At 40.6% G+C, this 24964-nt stretch overlaps 1 protein-coding gene across 1 annotated transcript; it reads left to right on the forward strand.

Moving 5' to 3' along the window:
* Nucleotides 1-87: 87 nt before the first annotated feature.
* Nucleotides 88-21324, forward strand: LOC139479995 (DEP domain-containing mTOR-interacting protein-like). The gene is made up of 9 exons (XM_071262962.1): nt 88-163; nt 11877-12055; nt 12524-12644; nt 13896-14071; nt 15308-15487; nt 16024-16197; nt 16613-16683; nt 17934-18038; nt 20412-21324. Exons 1-9 carry the CDS (start codon nt 93-95, stop codon nt 20553-20555), a joined length of 1221 nt encoding a protein of 406 aa, XP_071119063.1. The 5' UTR covers nt 88-92; the 3' UTR covers nt 20556-21324.
* The last annotated feature ends 3640 nt before the right edge of the window (nt 21325-24964 follow it).

Here is a 24964-nt window from a genome sequence, read left to right on the forward strand (position 1 = left end):
CGAAACCTCAATAATCCGCCCACTAAGGTCAAAGGTCATAGCATTGTTTACAAATGAACTCGCAATCAGCTGGAAGGTATTGTACGATCAACATGCTCCGAAGGCAGAGATCAAGGATTGAAGCTTGCAAATACAAAATACTTCTAGTTGGTGAACAACTAAGGTAACCTAATTATTTTCGATTTACATAGCATGGTAAATGGTGAAAAAAATATATTTATAACTACACCCAGTCGATGATTATTATATGCAATGTGTAAGTGCAGCGGGGAATTATCAAAATGTGTGGGTTTGTGGGATTCATGGTCTGTTATCAAATTATTGCAACATGCCTTTTTTTTATGTAAAGAAAATGTAATCAAAATCTGACACATGATACGCTGCTGTTGTAAGTGATGAAATAAAGTGTTGATAACCCGTCCTATTCCATCGTTTTTTACCAAACAAAATGGGTTAGGGATCATGGATATTTTGGAGGATATTTTGTTGTCGTGAAGACTAGGCACACAATTTCATAAAAAAAATATTCCATAAAATATTCATGATACCTAACAGTTTTTGTTCAGTAAATAACGATGGAATAGCATGCTTTTTCAACAATAATCGCAAAGATGAACTATATTTTATGAAATAACAGCGTACATTTCTATCATCAATTTATTTCCTCACATCGACAGCTATGTCACCTAAACACAGTAAATGAAATGTCATTCGAAAACCTTCCGGGTGACAGTTAAGTGGTTTGTTTCGATTCGCCAGCATAAGGAAACGGATATCTATTGTGAGTTATAATTATGTGTAAAACCACGCAAAGTCTGAACACGCAATGATCTGCCGTCATTACAGAGACTTAATGGCCTGCGTAGCCAAGGGTTAAAGCAGTTTGAATATTTTAAATATACTTAACATGAGGAAAATGATGTTGGAGCACGATTTGAGTTTGTAGTTTTTGTGACTAATAGTTAAGCAATATCATCGTGACGCTGTTTTACGAAATAAGTTATAGTTATCCATAACGATTTGCAAAAATAATATTATATGTGAAGCTTGTCATTATCCGTTCGGAAGGAAATACATCTTTTTAAGTTGTGTCGTATCATGAAAACTGTCTCTCTAAGTATCATGAAAAGTGTCTCTCTAAGTATCATGAAAAGTATCTCTCTAAGTGAACAATATGAAGGACGTTTAACCCGAGTCTTCTCCATCCTCTCTCAACCCAGACACAGCTGTAGAATATATGTAGACAAAGTTGCATCTTCTTTTCTTTTAAACTGACTATGTTTTAGCATATATTCTGGATTCTAATTGTAATGCATTTTGTTGAATCAAGGCGATGGTTTTGATCAGATTGCATTAATATATCAGAATTGAGAATAACACAATAAAAAAGATCAAATTATTTTCCCCAGGAACAAATGATTGAAATAAGTACAGGAGTAAGAATATCAGAAGCTTTCAGAAAGAAATGTACATTCGAACCTCGTTGTGTCGAAAAAGTTCGAGTTATCCTGGGTAAGAGACATCGGGGAATTTTATGCCAAATTTGCGTACTTGGGACTCCCAATGCGTTCATGACAACCGAGAATTCGACACATTCAAGTTTCGACACAACGAGGTCCGACTGCATTTATGTTAGTGTAGACATTGCTTCATAATCCAATCTAGGTATATGCATATATGTTTTGGACCCGTGATGATCCGGGGTAGAATAGGTCTTCAGCAACCCATGCTTGCCGTAAAAGGCGACTATGCTTGTCGTAAGAGGCGACTAACGGGATCGAGTGGTCAGGCTCGCCGACTTGGTTGATGCATGTCATCGTGTCTTAAAATTCATACTCTGTACGTTAGTCATTTTTCATAACCATGACGTGAGCGAGGAAGACATTTATCATTTTCACTCCGTTTTAATGTTTTAGGAAATACATAAAGTGTTTTGATAGTGAGTGAATATGATTTTACGCCGATTTAACTATATTCCAGTAACATATTTCATGACACCAGAAATGGGCTTCACGCATTATACCCAAGAGGGAAATCGAACCTGGGTTTGCGGCTGACGGTGAACGGTTTCAACCACTAGACTACATCAGCACCCTTCATAGACTTGAGCACATATGTACATCATAGTATTAATACATAGTGTATTACCTAGGTGTGGAAATGTTGTTACATACTGGAACATTTTTATTTTATTTATTTATTTATTTATTTATTTATTTATTTATTTATTTATTTATTTATTTATTTATTTATTTATTTATTTATTTACATTTGTCAAATTATTTCGTTCATATTTGGATATATCATAACAAGATTCTAAAGACCCGAATGACTTGTCAGAAAGCCGATATGCTTCATAATCCTTTATTCAAACAATCAACATGCCTTGTCTGTGGATTCAGGCAAAGCGGAGATTACTAACCCTTTAAAACAATTGGCTTGAGAAACGCTGATTCACGTTGCAAAGTTCCCCTATCTGTTCGAGAGTAGGTGCGTGTATCAGTAAGTCAGTGGTCAATATGATATATATATATGCGCTGTGACACAACACGCCCACTTGTCTATAACAGATCTAGATACAACCAACTCACTCTGTACGGGAGAGATCGGGTTGTTATCAACAGGTAAAGTCGACCCCGTTATAAGACCGGCTTTTGTTCTGGGTGTGGGCATTATAGTGAGCCAGTGACTTACAGTTTGAGTCGCTTCGTTATTGTCTCACCAATACCATCGAATTTTTCACTCTTGAATCGCATTGCTCACCCTTGAAATTGACAGCCTGAATCCCGAAAACAACTTAACCCAAAGGCGCGGTCGGGTAGCCTGGTGGTTCAAGTTTTCGCTCGTCACGCTGAAGACCCGGGTTCGATTCCCGACATTGGTACAATGTGTGAAGCCCATATCTCGTGTCCCCCGCCGTGATATTTATGGAATATTGCTAAAAGCCAGCTAAAACCATACTCACTCTCTCACTTAACCTAAATCTCAAAAGCTTTGAGAAAAGGGTGCGATTTGAAGTTAAATTACCCAACAAAATAGCCTCTAAATAGACCCCTTAATCCTGCGTATACCAAAAAGGGGTTGGCATCCCCAAGAACGCGATCTGTATGAAGATCAAAGCGTATTGAGTATTGATCAAAGCGCAAAGCGCTGCGAAGATTTAGAACAACCCGTACTAGTCTTGACAGAAAAAAATATTGCGAAAGCAGGAATAAATATAAAGGTTGTTGTCGGAAATACAAATTCGATATGCGTAGACATAGACAAGACAAACTGAAAAAGTCTATTAACGACCCTTCAGCGTTCTGGAAACAAGTACGATCTCTTAAGAATAGATCTTCTGCTACAGATGACATAACAAAGTCGCAGTGGCTTAGTCATTTTAAGAAGGTTTTTTCAAATGATGCAATATTCACTATGGCAACTGATGATATGCAAAATGATTTTAGTGAAAGCTACACGGATGTTGATGAAGTTCTGCTAGATTCACCCATTGTTGAAAACGAAATATTAGATGCGATAAATCACCTCAAGAAGGGAAAAGCAGCTGGTCCTGATGATGTAGTTATCGAAATGTTGAAGTGTTCTAAGTTTGAAGTTATGCCTTTTCTTTGCAAATGTTTTAATAAGCTATTTGAAAATGGTGTTTTCCCAAGCAATTGGTCATGTTCTATAATAATCCCCCTGCATAAAAAAGGAGACAGGAGTGACCCAGATAACTATAGAGGCATTTCATTAATGAGCATTTTAGGAAAAGTATTTACTACAATATTAAACAATAGAATTTCAAAATGGGCGACCATGCGTGATAAGATTCCTGAATTTCAAGCTGGCTTCAGAAAAAGTTATTCCACCGTAGATCATGTATTTACACTATATGCACTTATTCAAAAAAACCTTGTCACGGCGTAAGCATAAACTGTATGTAGCATTTGTAGATTTTAAAAAGGCTTTTGATTCTGTCAATCGCTTTAAGCTATGGACATGTCTACGAAAATCTGGTTTACGTGGGAAAATGTTTACTATTCTAAAATCAATGTATTCTAATGTGAGATCATGTGTTCGTTGTGGGGATAGCTTAACAGATTTCTTTGATTGTCCTTTGGGCCTAAGACAAGGCTGTATTTTGAGTCCGATCTTATTTTCATTTTTCATTAATGAATTATATTACGAAATAGCTGCCAGTGGTAAACATGGTATCCAAATGTTCCCAGATTGGATAGAAATACTAATGCTACTTTTCGCAGATGATGTCATTTTAGTGTCAGATACTGTTGTCGGCCTTCAAAGGCAATTAAATATTTTAAGTACGTACACCAAAGAATGGAAATTATCCGTAAACTTGGAAAAAACTAAAATTGTGATCTTCAGAAAAGGTGGTCCAATAGCGTCGAAAGAGAGATGGTCATTCGATGGTCAGTTAGTCAATATAGTAGATCACTACACTTATTTAGGAATCTGGTTCTCACACACAATGAATTGGAAAAAATGTGCCCTTGACTTGTCCTTGCGTGCAAAGAAAGCTTTAATAAGTGTAATGTCTATTTCTCATAAAGTGGGATCGATGTCACCTAATATCTTCTTTAAGCTTTTCGATACCCAGATACAACCAATTTTATTGTATGGTTCTGAAGTATGGGGATTTCAACGTTATGACTGTTTAGAGAAGGTTCATTTATTAGCATGTAAAAAGTTTCTTTGTGTCGGATCTTCTACACAAAATTGCATGGTTTATGGTGAATGTGGTAGATACCCATTATATATTAATTCTCAGATCAGATGTTTAAAATACTGGTTTAAAATTCTTCATATGCATGAACAACGTCTCCCCAAATTAGCCTATAACATGCTTCTACATTTAGATAACATGGGAAAGAATACTTGGACATCGCATATAAGAAATCTTTTATTTTCGTATGGTTTTGGTTTTATATGGCTATGTCAGTCAGTTGGAAATGTAAATATGTTTCTTAATGAATTTCGGAATCGGTCTATAAATATGTTCTACCAAGAATGGCACTCCACTTTAGAGGATAGTTCGCGTTATGAATATTACAAAACTTTCAAGACTTTACTTCAACCAGAAATATATTTATCAGTACTCACTACGGAAAACTTAAGAAAACAGTTAATTAAATATCGACTTGGTTTGCTAGACCTATTTGTAAATGAAGGAAGAAAACTGTCCATTGAAAAAGTGAAAAGAATTTGTCCATTGTGTAAGCTAGAGATAGAAAATGAAATTCATTTTGTGTTTGTCTGTCCATTTTACAATGATCTCCGAAAGAAATATATAAAAGATTATTTAATAGCAATGTCACCGATAAACGCCTTTGTAGTTATGCTGACGACAAAGAACGAATCAAATATATTAAATCTTTCTCTTTATATTAAGCATGCATTAGCCAAAAGAAATGAATTAATCAAACAACGTGTATATCCCAATGTGTAACAAATGTAATTGTATCTATATGCGTAACTCTTTCTTGTATATGGGCCGGTGGCCTTTTGTACAATAAACTTCTTTGACTTGACTTTGAGTGGGTGAGTTGGGTTTAACGCCGCTTTGAACAGTATTCCAGTTATATCACGGCGTGTCAGCTTAATGTGGGAGGAAAGCCCGAAGTGATGCAGGTCTCAGTCGCTTACCACTTTGATGTCCATGGGTATGGTTCTGACAAACCCAAACTAACGTAAATCAAGGCGAATCTGGGATTCAAACCCACAGTATCATATTTACTGCACGTACACGTATGTCGCGTCCTTTTTGGCCGTCATCGTCTTCTGCCAACATCTGGACCGACGAAGCTGCAACTTGACACACACATAAACTGTCCGTGTTTGATGATGACTAAAATGAAACAAACAAGAAATAGTTATTCGATGGTGATGTATTTGATACGGGAATCATGGCTGTGTTTTGGACCTTATGTTTGAACTCTTTCGCTGACTGTTTTCGGCCTGGTTATGTTTGTAATGTTTTGTTCAAATACAATTTTCAAGTGTATACGTTCTTTTGGCCGGCAGTTTATTTCGACCAGTGGTGACGTTGATGATCCATTGCTTTGGTTTGTTTATTAAAAACTGGTCAATATTTTTATATTTTAAAAAATAATCTCAAAGGTACGGTAGCTAAAAGTTTGCTTGTATAACCATGTTTTTCAATTGGATTCAGTTTAGTCAATTTTTAAAGTTTTGACGATGTGAACAAAATTAGATGTTTTAATGCTTCTCGGAAAATGTTAGTTGAAATTATTTAAACTTTATATCGATATTATGACAAAGTCTTTAATTTGGATAAAATCATAATTTTGAGTTTTTGTTTAATAATTGGGAAAATAAATTGTACACACAATTATTGTTTCCATGCCTGGTTAATATTACGTCCATTGTCATCAAGTTTTGCAGAGAACCAGAGACAAAATATGAAATACATATGTATGTCATTATTTGGTATTTGATGTTTGTGTCGCATGTTTGTAATTGTAATTTGACCTTTATGTCTAAGGTGACATGTATACTTTGCAGATTAAACGCTCACATGTGTTGAGTCCTCGCGTGAGGGGGAAAATTGTTGGTCACATGACCTTGGTACTTCGACCGAGTGAATGCTGTCGCTCTATCTCAATAAACGGTGCATTTACGTTTCCGGAATGTGAAAATTAAATTTCCGCGTTAATGTTCAATCCTCTTTCCCCGCAAACCAAACCATCCGGTCAACACTAGTTTAAATTTATTTCAAGTTAACTTCAAAAGAAACAAATTTAGAGAACTATTTATGAACAGATAATTATGTGATTATTTAGACTTTGTACCAGACGCTGTTTTCTTCTTCTACAGCGTTAAAAATGTATCTGTAATTAAACCTTGATAGATCAACTTTAAAACAAAACATTGTTATCTATAACCAATATAACGTCAACGCCAGAGAATAACCAGTCTCGATTGTCCGCCGAAACAGATTTAATTGGTCGTAAAAGGCAAACTAGCGGTGAAAATTACATGAATGGATCACTGAAAATCAGTGATGACACCAGGTGTTCGCGAAAGTAATGTTTCTTCATTACTGTTACCAAACTATATATTGCTCAACACTTTGAATTTTAGAAATCTCAACAATGACTGCAAATAAAGTATTTTTTATCATCACACGCTCCATAAAGGGAAGTGGTTTGTTATGTAATAACCATAAGCCCATATATAAATGGCAATAATTAGATCAAAGACAAATCTTTTCATGTCAAATACAAACTTCAAAAAAGAAACGCACAGGTAGTATGTAGTTCATTGAACCTGACTACACAAAATATCAGGTATATGAATTGGATATATGTTATTGGAAAATGTTGGCGGCCAGATATTCGACAAACGGTGCGTTAAAACGCAGCCATTGTCGATTTGCAATGTCTTAAACGGCATTGTTTTCAAACTTGTTCAAAAATGTCATGGAGGAAAACAGTAAACAAAATGCACGTGCAAGTTATGGCATTCGTAACTCGTGGTAGGGGGTATAAAAAGGCAAGCATAAGCCAATAATTTGTCATTCATTTGTCAACATTTTTCAAGTTCGAAAATGCCGAGAAATGCCATATGACGTATCCAAAGAGGGGAATCGCAGTCATCTGTTGCACGCCACTTCAACGTCCACCACAGCACCATTTGCCGCCTTTGTGACCAATACACACAGATCAATTCCACTGCAGGCCGTCCAAGAACCGGCAGACCAAGAGTTACCATCCCTGCACAGGATCCCTTCATTCGACTGTTCCACCTACGTCAGCACAATGCCACAGCTACGGAGACTTCAGGACACATCCCTCGTTTGAGGAGGATATCGGACCAGACTGTCAGGAACTATCTTCGCGAGGCTGGAATCCGACCCAAAAGACTAGTTATCGTCCTTGTTTTGCATCAGATCCATCGACAGCGACGCTTGCGTTGGCGCCATTCCCTACAGCCTTGGAATTCGAGAAACTGGAGACGAGTGTGGTTTAGCGATGAATCACGATTTCTTCGTCGTTACTGTCGTCGAAATTAGCGTTTTGCCCCACATTGTGTACGTGAATTCGACAATTTCGGTGGCGGTAGTGTCATGGTGTAGGGGCCATATCCTACACCACGAGATCTGACTTGGTTGTGGTTCAGGGAAATTTGACAGCAAATCGCTACATGAATCAAATTCTTCAACCTCACCTTCTTCCAATCATTGACCACCAGAGGGAGTTGTTTCAACGGGACAACGCTCCACCGCACACAGCTCATCACGGTAGACTACCTTCATAACGCCAACATCAACGCCTTGCCCTGGTCGTCTAGATTTCCAGATGTCAACCCAATCGAACACCTCTGGGATGAACTCGATCGACGTGTACGTCAACGTCAGAACACGTCGCAGACACTTCCACATCTGGCCAACGTGTTATAAGCAGAATGGCGCAGAATTCCGCAGGACAGAATTCGTACACGTATCCAGCCAGTGCCGAGGAGATGCAGAGCCGTGATTGCTGCCCGGGGCGGTCACACGAGATACTGAGTTAAGCGCTATCTTATGGCCTTATGTGATATGACAATGAACAGTTTTCAATGCCTTTGTACAACGACAACATGTGACTATCGAGCTCTAAAATTTCATATTTGTATCTATGTTATTAAATTAAATATATCGACTTTATTAGGAACAATACATTCACTAAAAATCAACCTATGCGTTGCGTTTTTGAAGAGTGTATATAACAATAATTAAACGGGATATGCTATTGTATGAGGTATGTGATGTGTTTCATGAAAAAACACTTAAAAAGAAAGGAAAAACATCAGAGAATGAAGGCCACTTTGATGAATTTAGTCCGTCACCTTTGTTGTCAGTAATTATGTTTGACTTGGTGAAGGGTCAAACTACTCGGAGCACCATTGTTAATTGTGAAGATTCACTTCACACTACTCTACCATACTTCAACACGCAAAAAGGTAATGCAATTTTAAAAGCGCGATTGCGCTTCAGTATCTTTGTGTACCCCATGTTCTGAATCCTGACAAAGACGATTCGAATACAGATGAAGCAAACACAAATATCGCAAATGTCCCAAATGACGTGAGGAAAACAAAACCTACAAACAAAAACAGGAAAGAAGCTCAATTAACATAATTATCTCACAAGATAATCTCTACTTAGACACTGTTGACTGATAACAATCTGAATGAAAGATATTTAGACAAAATTGAATTGAACAATGAAATGCAGTGAAACACAAGAATTGTGAAAAAATGTTACATGTATATTTGGCAAGAAACTTTATATAATATTCTGTTGGTAACTTCAATATTATATAAATTGCATACACATTTTGTGTATCATTTTCAATAAAATTAAAATAAACATTTCATCTTGTTGCAACATTTTGTTTACGTCCTCAAGGGAAGTAACATGTAACATGCATGACCACGTGTAACACAGGTCTCATGAACAATTCCGCAATTTGTTCTTTCAAATTAAAATAAATATATAGCTATCTGTAATTTTAAAACATCTACAATCTTATTTATGTGATTGTCAGGATAACGTACCATTCAGGGAATATTAATATTTACCTGTACCAAGAACATGGCAATCGTGTGGAAATTCAACGATGATCGTCAAACATCTTCCCGAGGCAAGAATTAACTGACTCTAAAAGTCCAGTTTTGGAAAGATGAAAGATGGGTAGATGATCGTCAAATGAATGCGCACCTGGTTGTTTTCAAATGCTACGGCAGGACGTGCATGATTATGTCATAAGCTAGTATTACGTGTGTACGTTTACAAAATGTTCATACAGATTTATAAGCATAAAGAAATATAAAGTAAGAAGTTAAATCATTAAAGTAAAACCTTAGCGTCTGGCAGAGTGAGCGCACTGACGTCACACAATAACGGTACGATTAGATAATTAAGTGTCACAGTTTGACCTCTCCGCCCTTTGTGACGGTGTCCGCCATTTGTGACGGTGTCCGCAATTTGTAACTAAGGATTGCTGACTGACGGCCCAAGCGACATGCCAATGTCATGCATATTAAGTCTCAGCTTCGTTATAGATAGATAAGCAAAATGTCAATCAGATAAAGACAATTCATGTCCATTCAAATGAAATTGTTTAATATTCATTGCTTATATTGTCCGATCATAATAGAGTTACGTACTTCTGTAAACGTATTCACTGCCATGTATTGTATGTTTGTACTGGTCTAAGAAAGAGACACGGCCGGACGCCTGGTCACACTCTTGGTTGACTCTTACCAGTGTCCGTTAATAAAGGCTCTACATCCGATAACATATGGCCAGTCCGTGTTACGCCATTACTTCCTTAGGGGGCACGGGTGGCCCAGTCGTCTAAGGCGCCGCGATTCGCTGTGCAGAGTTGCGTCCCTTGGGCACGCCAGAAACCTATGATTGTGGGTTCGAATCCCGGTTCGCCCCGATTATGTTTCTAGGTTTGTCAGCACCATACCTGTGCTCGTGGGTTTCACCGAAGTGGTAAACGTCCGAGACCTGCAGCACTTCGGGCTTTTCTCCCACATCTGACACGCCGTGATATAACTGGAATACTGTTAAAAGCGGCGTTAAACCCAACTCACTCACTCACTCATTACTTCCTTTACAATACCTATAAGTAAGTGGTATAAGGACAATTATGTGGAAACTTAAAGACAGAGCTGTTTGTATAACGAATATTTTTATGCACATCAGTCATTCGTACAGGTACATTGGTAACGTTTTATAGATTATTTGTTGATATGCTTATGAAATTAAACGTTAAACATCACAGATTTACGAGCGACAATAAAGTACGTTTCAATCAATCTTTGACAACAACAAAAATTCAGACAGCGAAAAGAGTTTAGGGATTTTCCTGGTCATTTTTAATGTCAGTTTAATGTCAAACTTATAGAGACCTAAATGAACAGTTTCACTGAGATTCAGCTGGAGTACTTCATCGTATGGTCAGGCTCGGCGAACTGACTCATTGCGTGTCATCGTAGACTAACGCTAAGTCTATGAAAATATATAATAATGACAGAAACAACTCTAATGAAATTGGAAAGGAGCCCCAGTAAGATGGGGATTCATAACCTGAAGGAAATCTAGACTTGCTTCTTTTAGATCTTTTGCATTACAGTAAGGGCTGGGCGGAATGGAAAATAATTTGGTTCAGAGACTGAGAGACAGAATACGAGTCATTGCACCCCGCCGACTTGGGACAATCCTAATAATACAACCCGACGGTTTGTCATAATAGTGAGTGAGTTGGGTTTAACGCCGCTTTTAACAGTATTACAGTTATATCGCGGCGTGTCAGCTTAATGTGGGAGGAGAGCCCGAAGTGATGCAGGTCTCAGACGTTTACCACTTCGGTGACAAACCTAGAAACATAATCGGGGGGAACCGGGATTCGAACCCACACTCATAGTTTTCTGGCGTGCCCAAGGGACGCAGCTCTGCACAGCGAATTGCGGCGCCTTAGACGACTGGGTCACCAGTGCCCTCCTTTGTCATAATACCAATCACTAGCTTATTTACATGCCTTTTTTTTATCTAAATCTAGTCTCCCTTTAATACAACAAACGTATACTATTTTAGACAGCGTGAATCGTGAAGAATCACGGAATTCAGTGTATGTCTGATGTTCATTAGACTAACACACACAGCCTCTGGAAATAAATAATTTTGATAAAAACAAACAACTCCATTTCATTTGAAAAGGAGCCCAAGTGACCCTTGAAAAGTCTAGACTTGTTTCAATGAGGGCAAAGGCACAACAGTAAGGGCAGCATGGAGGGCGGGTGTTTCGGAGACTGTGGGACAGATTAGATGTTCATCTGTGAGGCCTATACTGTTTTAGGTTTCAGATGCATGTCCAACACGTTATAGAAGAGCGCCGCTTCCACTTTCGCACCTACAAGGCATGTTTCGTGGGCAGGGATGCCGTTGATTGGTTAATCCTCAATAGACATGCGCATACCAGGGATGAAGCTTTGATGTGCATGGGCTTACTGCAAGACCAGGAAGTGATTCATCACGGTGAGGTTTAAGTAAACAAATGTTTATAGAGCACAATACCAATCATTTTTAAACATATGGAGCCAAATTTAACAATTTTAAATTCAAACTTACTTCACTTATTTATCTTTTGCTATATTGTAGTCGTTGTTTTTTATTACTTGCCAATAAAGTCAGGGTAAGAATTGGTCAACATGTTTAATGTCTAAGTGAGTGAGGTGTTTTTACGCCGCTTTTAGCACTATTCTAGCAATATCACGGCGGGGGACACCAGAACTGGGCCTCACACATAGTACCCATGTGGGTTCATAGAAAGGGCTAGGGAGCGGGGAACTTAATATGTTTCGGGGACTGTGAGACAGACTAGTACACCAACCAGTCTTGTTTCCATGTTACTGATATTTCTATACACATCGTGTAAAAAACAAAAGGGTTGCATGGATATACGGTACAGGTGGCTATGTTAAAAACAATTATCCTATATTGCAGTGTGTGACGATCACTCGTTCAAGGACGAGCACCTGTTTTACCGCTTCCGCCGTGACGACGACACGTACCTACAGAACAAGGATCTCAGAGCTTTCTTCAAGGGCCAGCATTTGTTTGACAAGTATGTTTTCAATCTTCACAATGAACGCACCTGCCAGAAAGACACGCAATAATAACTGCAATACCAATATCTCCAGTTTCATAACGACATATATGAAGTCAAAATATGTTTAATGCCGCTATTCGAGTTATATCGCGGCTGGTCAATTTATCGTGGGAGAAAAGCCCGAAATGTCGAAGTCTCAGAAGCTTATCATTTGGTGAAACCCACGGCTAGAGGTATAGGAAAATAATCTGGGTTTCGAACCCTCGTTCATTTGATCCTGGAACGGCTAAGGGACGCATCTCTACACATTAGATTGCGGCGCTTTAGACCAAGATACACCATTGCTGCTTGGTCGATAATAGATGTCGACCTCCAGTTTTCCGGACGGTCATTTTTTTTTATTTTTAGCAGCTACCAGACCAACGAAACGATCTCGGAATTCTGACGTTCTGCGTAACTTTTATATTGAAGCATTTCATAAGCCAAGGTTCCCGGGCCGCACTGGTTGCTGTCGCCATGAATGTTTGCTTAACATCATTTTGCGTCGCATCCAGTCTTGTTCCGGCGGCATGTGAATATTCGTGTCTGGGGCCAGGCAAACCAGTGGCTGATAGCATGACCACCGCCATGGCACACAATCAGCCATGTCATACATAATCACCATGGCCACACAATCCCCTGGGGATACGGAGTGTACGAGTGGGGATGGTTTTAAACAGCATCGATTGTCCAGCACATTATATATCCATTCTTTATCGTGATAAACTCCCTGAAGTCATTCGCTACCATAGCTTCGTTTCGAGCCCGATTTGATAGGCGCGACGCTTAAAATAGCTGTCCAATCAAATTACTCGCGGAAGAATATCTTTGCTAAGTGACTGATGAGGAAACTAGAGATAGTGACGTCACTTCCGAAACAAAGCTAGGAAGGGAAGCGGCGAATGTTCGGGTTATTTATCGTAGCTGAACGGAGATATAATGCACTTGATAATCCCGATTTCAGCAGAGATTTCTTATGAATATGGAAAAGGTTTTGTCTCTTTTATTTAGGTGCTTTTAGCAATAATCAAGTATCGTTACGGCAGGGGAAACACGAATGGACTTCAAGCAATGTTTCTTGATGGGAATCAAACCCGGTCTTCGGATCGAACCTAACCCAAATTCCTTGTTCTGATCTATTGTGACCATCCTCGATTACCCAGCGTATCCAGTAATCGTTCCATATATAAGCTGGATAATCGAGTATCGACGTTTCTGCGGTTCCAGACTGCTCGCAAGTCGCGCCGTCCTCCGCGACTTCCACGTCCCCGGTGTCGTGTACCGGGACAGCTTCATGGGCCGCGAGCTGATTGACTGGATGCAGGAGAGCGGGCTGTCAGTCACGAGGGATGCGGCCATCAAAGACTGCAGGGAACTGCTGGAGAACGACGTCATCAAACATGGTGAGCTGTACATCAAGTGTTGAACAATAATCTGTAAACCATTGTCGACCGGTCAAGCAGTTGCCGTGGTTAACATCATGTATATTGTTGTCGTCACTGGTATTAACAATACAGTAGAAACAGTATCGTCACCTAAATGAAATGTTCAGGATTAGGGTATTCATTGAATGCATCCCTATTATGTCCAAGTAGCGAGTGAGTGAGTGCATATTGCTTAACGCCACTGGGACGATGGGGTAGCCTGTAGTCCTTACGGGGGTGGTGGGGTAGCCCAGTGTTTAAAGAGTACGCTCGTCACGCCGAAGACCCGGGTTCGATTCCCGACATGGGTACAATGTGTGAAGCCCATTTCCGGTGTCCCGCGCCGTGATATTGCTGGAATATTGCTAAAAGCGGCGTACTCACTCACTCACTGTAGTCCTCGCCACCCGAAATCGTAACCCGATATATCAAGATAATTAATTAATGATATAGCTGCATATGTAACAATATTTATAAAGTAAACACAAGCTATGCCGACGAGGACTGTAGTGGTTAACGCGTTAGCCGTCACGCCGATGGCCCAGGTTCGATTCCCTACATGGGTACAATTTGTAAAGTCTATTTCTGGTGTTCCCCGCCGTGATTTTGGCTGGAATATTGCTACAAGCGGTGTGAAACCATCCTCACTCACTCCTTTACCCCTGATTACAGTTGTGTTTGCAGCGATGTGTAAATCATTTGGCATTTTCATGTACTGAATGGCAAAGTTACCCACTGCTTGGGGTGCGCGTGAAGCGATGGATAGTATTTGTGGAAGCTGCTTCTTGTGCTTTGGACCTTGGTCAGGCAGGGAAAGTTGTTATTATTGGGACTGCGCTTATTATTGGGACTGCGAGTGAGTGAGTTGGGTTTAACCTTTTAACAGTAGTCCAGTTATATCACGGCGTGTCAACTTGATGTGGGAGGAAAGCCCGAAGGGATGCAGGTCCCAGATGTTTACCAATTTGGTGAAAGTCTAGAAACAATCGGGGCGAGCCGGGATTCGAACCAACGATCATTCTGTTCACATTCATGATGTTTATGGTCGGATCCTTTAACCAAATATTAAACATGTATCAGGTCTTACTTGACATTGCACCTACACATACCCTGACAGACACATCCTATACCGGAGACCATGCAGTAACTGTGCCGCGCTCTTAACACGGTGTTAACTGGTTCCAAGTAAACACGCTGTTCTCGTTCCTGTTCCAGTTACAGACGACTACCACTTTCGGGACGACGACCTGATCTACCAGTTCTCCATGGATTTCCACCAGCCCTACCTCCTCTCGGACATCCTCTCCTTCCGCCGCACCTCCTCCTCCTCATCTTCCTCGGGCTTCACGAGGTCCTCTGTCGAGCTGACCGTTCTCAGGAGACGCTCAACACCCGGTGAGCACACTCAGTCAACTAATGTGCGTACGTGCGTGCGAGTGTGCTTATTTAAAATTCAAAATGAAATACATTGTACATTGAATTTGTTCTCACAACATGATTCTTTTTCTATGCGATGTTACGAATGAAACATCGTGAGAACGTGTTTCGCTTTAAATTTAAAATACATTGGACTATACACTCGAATTGCAAGTACTTTCGTATGAAAACTGACAGTCGAAGAATAAAACAAATAAGAAATTGGTTTTTTGATTGTAATATATTTGATACCAATCATAGTTATGATTTGGACCTTACATTTGCAGTTTTCATAATGTTTGTAATTCATTTGTCAACTATTTTCAAGAGTAAGCTTTCTTTTGCCCGACAGCTTATATAAAAAAAACATAATTTAATGTTTAAAAGATCATTCATGATTGAAAATCTACCGCTTAATTGGACGGGCCCTATTCATACGAAGCAACGTTTAGAAGAAATGAAAGCCAATGAGATACTATTAATTTAAAGGAATATATCTATCTCTATACTTCCAGTACCAATGACATCTTCTCCTAGATCTGCTGCCGATGACTCCTCGGACTCAAGTCGGAACTCTCTCCCCTCGCCATATCCAAGTCCTTCCGAGTCATCGGCAGACGACATTCGAGACAGATTCCACTCTGGATCCTTCTCAGCTGATTCCACAGACGCCCTCCAGCCAAAGTCAGGTAGGTGCAAAAGCAGAATCGGAATATAATAAATCACAATGAATAATTTAAATCTAGTGGTTCCCCCGAAATTCAAATGGCTATATTTTTTTACCGCAAAGGAATAAAATACTGGGAGTTATCTCCCCCTTTTGAGAGATTTCATTTATATCGAGAGAGGGTGTTTACAAAAAGGCATACAATTTCATTGTTTTAGTTAGAACTCCAGATTCCTGGTTTTGTTTTCAAGTACAGTTGCAGTTGGACAGCATATCTTCTCTGAACAGACAGCATGTCCAGCGAACTATTAAATTTCTTTTTAAAAACCTTGGGAAAAATTATTTGTTTCTATTTTTTTTATGACACAAATGAGACAGGATGTGAGATAAGATGTCCGCCAAAAGTATTACGGTGACGTCACTGGTTGTATTTGCAGTGTTGTTGCGCAACGTCACAGTGCAGGAACTTGAGGACCCCGACACGCCCTACATCAAACACACCGTCAGGGTGAGTCCGGCCGTCACTACCCCCGGGGAAGGGGCAAATAGATATCCTACTCAGACACGGTAAACTGTGCCGACCAGTCCTTGATTTATCCCATTAATGTCGAACACCAGGCAGGGTAACAGAAAGTACCATCCTTAACGTCTTTTGGTATGACGCAGACGGGGATCGAACCACCGACCTTCCGCTCTCCTGGCAGACGCTCTATCCACTAGACCACGCAAGCGGTCACGTTTTGACCAAGACTATGGTATTTATCAAAATATGATGCAGTTAATGTTTTCATTAATTTCCAGATTAAAACTCTATTTTCTATCTTTTGAAGAAGTAACCAAATGGCATTCTTTATATGACCATGCCCATTTCGGATGTCCCCCACTGTGATATTGTTGGGATATTGCTTAAAGCGACGTAAAACCATCCTTGTCCAGGCCTGTGATATCGTGGTGGTATTTAGGTGCAGGCAGTGTATCCTCTTCCACACTGCCTCAAGGGCTCTGCACACTAAACCAGCGCAGTGCGTCGGTGCGTTTTCTTTTAACCCACATTTGGCACATCTACACGAGGCAAGTGAGTTAACTGACTTTAAATTCCTGGGCTCGATCGTAGCGCCACCAGTGGTTATTTAGGAGATAAACCTACAGTGTTTTGAAATTTGATGTAGTCCCACTGTAGAATAGATACCTCTTTATTATAATTTTGAACCGAGCGTCGTGCAGATTTCGGTCGATTGCATGTTTTTTATCAAGGTGCTCACGTGATTTGATGCAGTTCGCGATGTAAGACCCGTTTTATCACGATATAGAACTTGATTATCGATCAGTACGTCTTGACTGGGCGCCGCCATTTTGTTTGAAACAAATGCAAGTGATACGATAAGTGGAATCTGAAAGGGCTATAGGCGAGGCTTAGAAGGGACATAACTCGTAATAACCACTGGTGGCGCTACGATCGAGCCCAGGAATTCAAACCTAGTTCGGCAAGGGTGTAAACTGGACTCTTAAAGTCAGTTAACTCACTTGCGTCGGGAAGATGTCGCGCTGTCGCTGCGCTGCGTTAATTCAGGCTGATTATCTTAAAACAACTAGAGTGTTTTTTTGGCTGTCGACGGCTGCGCTGCGCTGCCAAGGCGCTGGTTTAGTGTTGGGGGAGCTTTAGACTAAATGTAAGTGACGGATGAGCCCGGTTATATAATCGTCTGTATCCCAGATGTATTAGCCTCTCTTTACATAGCATGGGTAACACATTTGCAGATGACAAGTGACTCAGTAGGATATGGGTTCGTCATCCGAGGGAACAGTCCCGCCTACGTCCAGACCGTCGACCCCAACGGCCCAGCTGCCGCTGCCGGGATCAAGGTACGTGTTGTGTGACTGGGTGACGAGTCGAGGTATGTCACTTGTGACTGAGTGACGGGGTGACGAGTCAGGGTTTATCATGTGTGACTGGGTGACGATTCAAGGTACGTCATGTGTGACTGGGTGACAGGGTAACGAGTCAAGGTACGTCATGTGTGAGGAGTCAAAGTACGTCTTGTGTGACTGGGTGACTGGATGACGAGTCAAGGTACGTCATGTGTGACAGGGTGACGAGTCAAGGTATGACGTGTGACTGGGTGACGAGTCAAGGTATGACGTGTGACTGGGTGACGAGTCAATGTACGTCTTGTGTGACTAGGTGACGAGTCAAGGTTTGTCATGCGTGACTGTGTGACGAGTCAATGTACGATTTGTGTGACTTGATGACAGGGTCAGGGTGTTCATGTCTGACTGAGTAATGGGACCAAAGTGCGCCATGTCTGAGACGACTGGGTGACAGGGTCAAGGTGCGTCATGTGTGACTGGGTGACAGGGTCAAGGTGCGTCATGTGTGACTGTGTGACAGGGTCAAGGTGCGTCATGTGTGACTGAGTGATGGGACCAAAGTGCGCCATGTCGGACACGACTGGGTGACAGGGTCAAGATGCGTCATGTGTGACTGGGTGACAGGGCCAAGGTGCGTCATATGTGACTGGCTGACGGGGTCAAGGTGCGTCATGTGTGACAGGGTCAAGGTGAGTCATGTGTGACAGGGTCAAGGTGCGTCATGTGTGACTGGGTGACAGGGCCAAGGTGCGTCATATGTGACTGGCTGACGGGGTCAAGGTGCGTCATGTGTGACAGGGTTAAGGTGAGTCATGTGTGACTGGGTGACGGTGTCAATGTACGTCATGTTTGAATGTGTGACAGGATCAACGTCTCGACTGGGTGGCAGGGTGAAGGCACGTCGTGTTCACTAGATGGCGGGATCAGGGTGTTCATTTCTAACGGTGTGGCGCGACCAAGGTACTAGAAACCCTATCAGAACCCTGATATCCGGGTTAGAATTGATCTTCACGAACCAATGCTTGTCAGAGGCGACTAATGGGATCGGGTGGTCAGTATCGCAGACTTGGTTAATGCATGCCATCGTATCCCAGTTGCGTAGATCGATGCTTATGATGGCTATCACTGGATTGTCTGGTCCAGGCTCGATTATTTACAGACCTTGCATATAGCTGGAATATTGCTGTGCGCGGCGTTAAACAACAAACAAACAAACACATCAGAGGAAATACGGACAAACAGTAGCAACTCGTCAAAATACGGGCATATTTAATCATTGTCTTTATCTGGACTCTGAATCAGTCATTATCAATAACAAAACAAGCCAACAAGAAACCCTCTCACATCGGAGAAGTTAACCCTCTCCTGTCAGTAACGTTAACTCTATCCAGTTAGCCCTCTCTTATCAGTGAAGTGAACCCTTACTCTTAACCATTTGTGCGTAACATGAGATGAAACGTTGGTCTAAATTCCAAAAGGATAGATACATCACATGTGTCAGTGGATTGGTTTTATTAGAAATGGGAACATCACTGTACTGCCTTGGCCAGCTGATAGTCCTGGGTGCCGTTGCACAAAGCTACCTTAATCTCAACAGTCGTAGCACTAAAGCTGTTTTGTACACCGGTACCTCAAAATGTGTGTGCCGTCTCGTTACAATCTGGAGTCATTCGTGACCAACTCGTGTTATTCCGGGACAAGCCGAAAAGCGACTCTACCCCTCTCATGGCCATTTTTGCGACTGGGTTCCGTCTAAGCTCAAACGGGCATAGCTACAAGAATTACTCGCTGCGTAATGATTCACGTATATCTCCCCCATATTCCATATATATTCCAGATGCTATTGAAAACACATCGGGACTTGCTTTATTATCTAGTATAGCTGAACAAATTTAAACGTATTTTGAGTATATCCTTAAATGCAAGACAAATGTAAAATCAAACATTGTTCCTGAGGGATTCTTTGAGCAAAGCAATTAAGAAGTCTTATGCGCATTCTGATTAGTATTGTCGTATTTTCGCACATTACATTCATCGATATGGGGACGAGTCTTCTTGCCGGTTACGGTTTAGCAATATTCCAGCAATATCACGGCGGGGGACACCAGAAATGGGCTTCACACATTGTACCCATGTCGGGAATCGAACCCGGGTCTTTGGCGTGACGAGCGAACGCTTTAACCATAAAGGCTACCCGACCGCCCCAACTTATAATGGGACGCCGTTTACAGGTTTCACTGGCACGTGATCAATACCAACCATATCGCTGTCTTACATTTGCTCAAACACCAGTAGCATAAAATCACAAATGTTTTCACGATTGCAATGTGAAAAAGTCTCATCTGTACGTCTTTGTTTTCACGCCAGGTGCGGCAATTTATCTACTCTGTCAACGGTAAGAACGTGCTTCGAATGGACCACAAGAGCGTGGGCAAGCTCATTCAGCAGAAGATGGGGGTGGTGTGTATAGTGGTCATGACCCACAAGCGAGACGCTGCGGACCCCCGGTGACGTTCGCCTCATTGTTTGATGGACACATCATAAACACTTAAACCATTGGTCCCGATGCTGGTCGGAAAACACGACAAAATGTATCTGGTACACACTGAACACGATCGGCCATCTCTGCTGAAAATGGTGTTCTTTGCAGTAGCGGAAAGGGCCGAAGATTGCCGATTAGGCTCGTCAGTCTCTCTGATTTGGTTGATCACGTTTCATCGTACCCCAACCGCGTGGATCGTTGTCAACAGCGTCAATCACTTGATTGTATGTTCAAGACTCGTAATTCGTAAGCATACAGCTGGAACGTTACTGACTTGGGCGTTGAGCAACAAACACACACATTCCACGCCAGGATTTGAATATTTCGGCAGGGTCACAAACCTTAGATTAACACGGTCGAGTGTAATGGATAAAGACAATGGCCATAAAATTTAATTCAAAACTAGATGTCTGTTTCGAATTTTGTGTAATACATGAGTATGAGAGAAGCAACATCGATGTCAAAACATCCCGTCTTAAAGGGTTTGAGTTTGGGATAACGCCGCTTTAAAAAGTATTTTCAGCAATACCAGGTGTCAACTAAATGTTGCAATTTGTTGCTGACGGACGAAGGACCTTAATCAGTGCGGATCCTTGCACGGTTAAGGGGCTCAACTCTGCACAGCGCCTTTGACCCGGACAGTGGGCCCTGATTCACGACGGACCTACCATGGCATTTAATAATAGATATATTTTTTAAACTCGCAAAAAAGTACGAATAGCTTAATAGTAAAATACGTTTCTCCCCTGAAAAATAATACATTGTTTTGTTTCATTTTTCTTCTGAACTTTTCATTTGTTCTTAATCACTTCGTCCAAGTCCACCTGATGGTAGGACTCTAACATAGGCCTTGTTCCACAAATCGATCTTGACGCGACGACGATGGTAAGCCCATGTCGATGTGTGGGAGTTACTATCACCTTATAGAGCGCCAATATCACTTTGTGGATCGGGCCCTGTATAAAACGGTGTGTGGGGCTTGGCAATGCATTGGTGGGGGGATGCTTTGGAGACCAGTCAAGGGAGATCACTCTAAATGACTACGTCTTGACTTTCAACACTAAATGAACAATGAATCATAAGCTTAACTGTTTGAAAACCACTTCTTCCTGTATTTTCATTACCTTAAAATGAAAAGCGCAATGTTTACATATTTTACATGTTAAACTTATAAATATCTACCTACAATGTTCTTGTCTTTTCAACAAAATGTATGGGGGTTGCTTGACACAAAAACACAACAGCTTCACTGTATATTTTTTGAAACAATTATATTCAAACGTGCATATCAAACAGTAAACATGTTATTTCCATCAATGATACAGATGATAAAATCCTATAATATGACAACACAACAGAACACACATACAGTAGAGACTTACAATCTGCCAGTATTGAGCAACTGAATTATACAAGAGGAATGGTCCATCAGCAGTGCTGGTTTATAACAATAACTCCTCCCATGTTTCGGTGTGAGCACACACAACCTCGGACCTCCGGGTTTATTACTTGGTTGAAGACTCACAATTTAACTAATATGGAATAAAATGAAAAAGTTCTTTTTAAAAACTCGCCTGATGAGTGAGTTTAAACTTAGTCACATAGACTGTATTTCAGTATTGATACTATCGCCTGATGAACATGTAACACTTGTAAACAAATGTTTGACCAATGTAAAATTAAGATAACAAAGTTATACTTTTCATCAGTACTTTGGATTCCCATTGAATAATGAAAGAATTTTCATTCCTTCTTATAATATTATTTGTCACTTCATCCCACCAACCATGTAAGAATATTTTAAAGAATATATTTTGCTAGTTCTATTATTTCCATCATGGACCATAAATGTTTTGAAAATATCTCAAACCCAACTCCTCATCAGTAGATGGTCCCTGAGGTGCAGCAGTGATGTGTAGAAGAAATACTGGGCAGCAATCATGGCACAGAGCTGGGATTGCCTGTATTCATTATGAACACTGGGAATCTACACCAACATCGGTAGTTAGCAGCTTCTTGAAGCCCATTCTCTCAATCAAGAGGTACCTCAGATGAAGCTTGTTGTTTAACGCCGCACTCGGCAATATTCCAGCTATATGATGGTAGTATAGACCAGACAATCCATTGATTGACATCATGAGCATTGATCTATGCAAATAGGCTGCAATGACATGCTTCAACCAAGTCAGCGAGTCAGACACCTGATTCCGTTAGTCACCTTTTACAACAAGCATTCTGAGATGAAGCTACTGAGTGTTCCAATAAAAATCACAGCATCCATAGCTTATAGTAACGTCAATCTCATGAAGTTTAGATCAGTCTACAATTTGAAACCTCTCTGCACGAGTGGTCATCAATCACACATGGTATTCTTATTTGCTCATCCAGCTTTTGGCTTGTGCTGCCATGTGTGGACAGATAAGCCTCGGTGGATGCCAGGGAAGATGACAATATTTTGTTTTGTACCATGGTCAGTGCTGAGATCACTTCATGGAATGGGGCCCCATGACTTGCTGCGCATGTCTCGGTACGTCTCTCATTGTTATTTTGACATGCTTATATCAAAAGAAATTTCCTGTGAATTAGGGACCGGTCATTTATTATAGGGGTGGGTCACCAAAAAATATGACAAGCATTAGGGAAGGGTATTTCCATTACATTAATGCATCAAAAACATCTGCTCCCTCCCTGTAATAAATGACCGGTCCCTAAGTACAGGAGCAATCATAGGTAAACAAGCCAGATGAAGGTTGATGGGAAATGTCCTTGAACCAGACACTGATGCTGCATCATCCACTACTATACACCCTACCACCCAATGACCATCATTGTCATCATCTTCAACAAGTTCATCAATTAAAAGATTGTTTGGATCACATGCAAAATCATGTTGAACTTTTGACTAAATGGCACTTAGGCCAAGACACCAACATATTAAAATAGGTAAATTGTGCCCTGAAACAAGACTTGTACCACTGAGTAGTAAAAAGATAACAAAGGTGTTAAAATCTCTCATGAACTGAATTTGAACTGAAAACAGTGACTGAAAAATATAATTAAAAAATCATAGCCCATAACACACAAAAACAAAATGCATACATGTATATAATATTGTTTAAAGCTAAAATGGTTCGTTCTAAGCTGTGCCTCCATTTCAAATGGCACGCACTGAAGTTCGGGTGGGCTGTGGTGGTGCAGTAAATTCCCGCACCAGTGGTGATCCGTTCCCGCACCAGTGATGGTCCGTTCCCGCACCAGTGGTGGTCCGTTCCCGCACCAGTGGTGGTCCGTTCCCGCACCAGTGGTGGTCCGTTCCCGCACCAGTGGTAGTCCGTTCCTGCATGTTCTGAACATCACTACCAACTGAACAAAGGGCACACATAAACATGAGTGCACATGTACTCTATACCTCCAGCAAAAAGTTAAACAATAACTGATTCTTTCAAATTGCTATAGTTCATCAGTCATGGCATGATAGATTAACTATAACAATATAAAAATATCAGGTTCTACTTGTTTTGAGTAGTGTACATTGAGGCTAGAGGACACCTCCAATTGAGCACTGAAATTAACTCAATCGTAACCCTTTCAGTCTCGTAATTGGCCCCCATTCCTGGTCCATCTTCCCGAGACAAGAGTGTTCACTCTCCTAAAGTCTAGGTTTCACTAGGCTTTGATAAAGGCTAGTGGACACTCTTGCCTCTGGAAGATATGCCTTGTCAAGAAAATATTAAATGCGTCCAATGATCACAGATGCTATTAATAATACAGATATGAAACTGCTGACTAAGCATTTCTGGTGCATAGAGTTGCCAAGTGCTTGAGTTCAAATTTTCAATACAAATTGATTATAGAACAGCAAAAATAGTATCTTACTATGGCAATCAGATATCAAGTCTACCATATTTTATCTTTTCTGCTCAAATACATGAAACTATTCACACAAATTTCTTAACAGTTTTATGTATCTAATCATTTCATTAAATCATTCTTAAAAATAACATTTACAAGTCACAAGCCAATGACATAATATGCTGGGGGCTGACAGATTAACTACAAAGGACTGAGAGGGATTACTTAAGAATTGACATTCACTTTGTGTGAGTGAATGGAGTATGAACCTTCATAGAGTGAGGGTCAAACTGTATGAACCTCAGAGCTTCATGTGACTGACCTCTTGTCCAAAGAAAAGCTGCATATCGTGTAAACTTCACAATAAAAAAATATTGTTTAATGCCACATCAGCAAACTTGTGGCAATAACTACAAAGCAATATTTATATGTTGAATATAATATAAACTGGATATCACTGAACAAAGCCTTCTACTAAAAGTCGGATCACAGAAAGCCTTTCATTATATTTTTCTTAAATAAGTCA

Source organism: Haliotis cracherodii, unplaced genomic scaffold (genome assembly GCF_022045235.1).
Source record: "Haliotis cracherodii isolate W230 unplaced genomic scaffold, xgHalCrac1.p SCAF_4, whole genome shotgun sequence".
Taxonomy (NCBI): domain Eukaryota; kingdom Metazoa; phylum Mollusca; class Gastropoda; order Lepetellida; family Haliotidae; genus Haliotis; species Haliotis cracherodii.

Bases quoted from the DNA above. Each gene is read 5' to 3' on its own strand.
- LOC139479995 (XM_071262962.1), top strand. From the start codon at position 93: ATGCTCCGAAGGCAGAGATCAAGGATTGAAGCTTGCAAATACAAAATA. The intron at 14,072-15,307 runs GTGAGCTGTACA...TTCCTGTTCCAG, and splicing joins GAACGACGTCATCAAACATG to TTACAGACGACTACCACTTT. The intron at 18,039-20,411 runs GTACGTGTTGTG...TTTTCACGCCAG, and splicing joins CTGCCGCTGCCGGGATCAAG to GTGCGGCAATTTATCTACTC.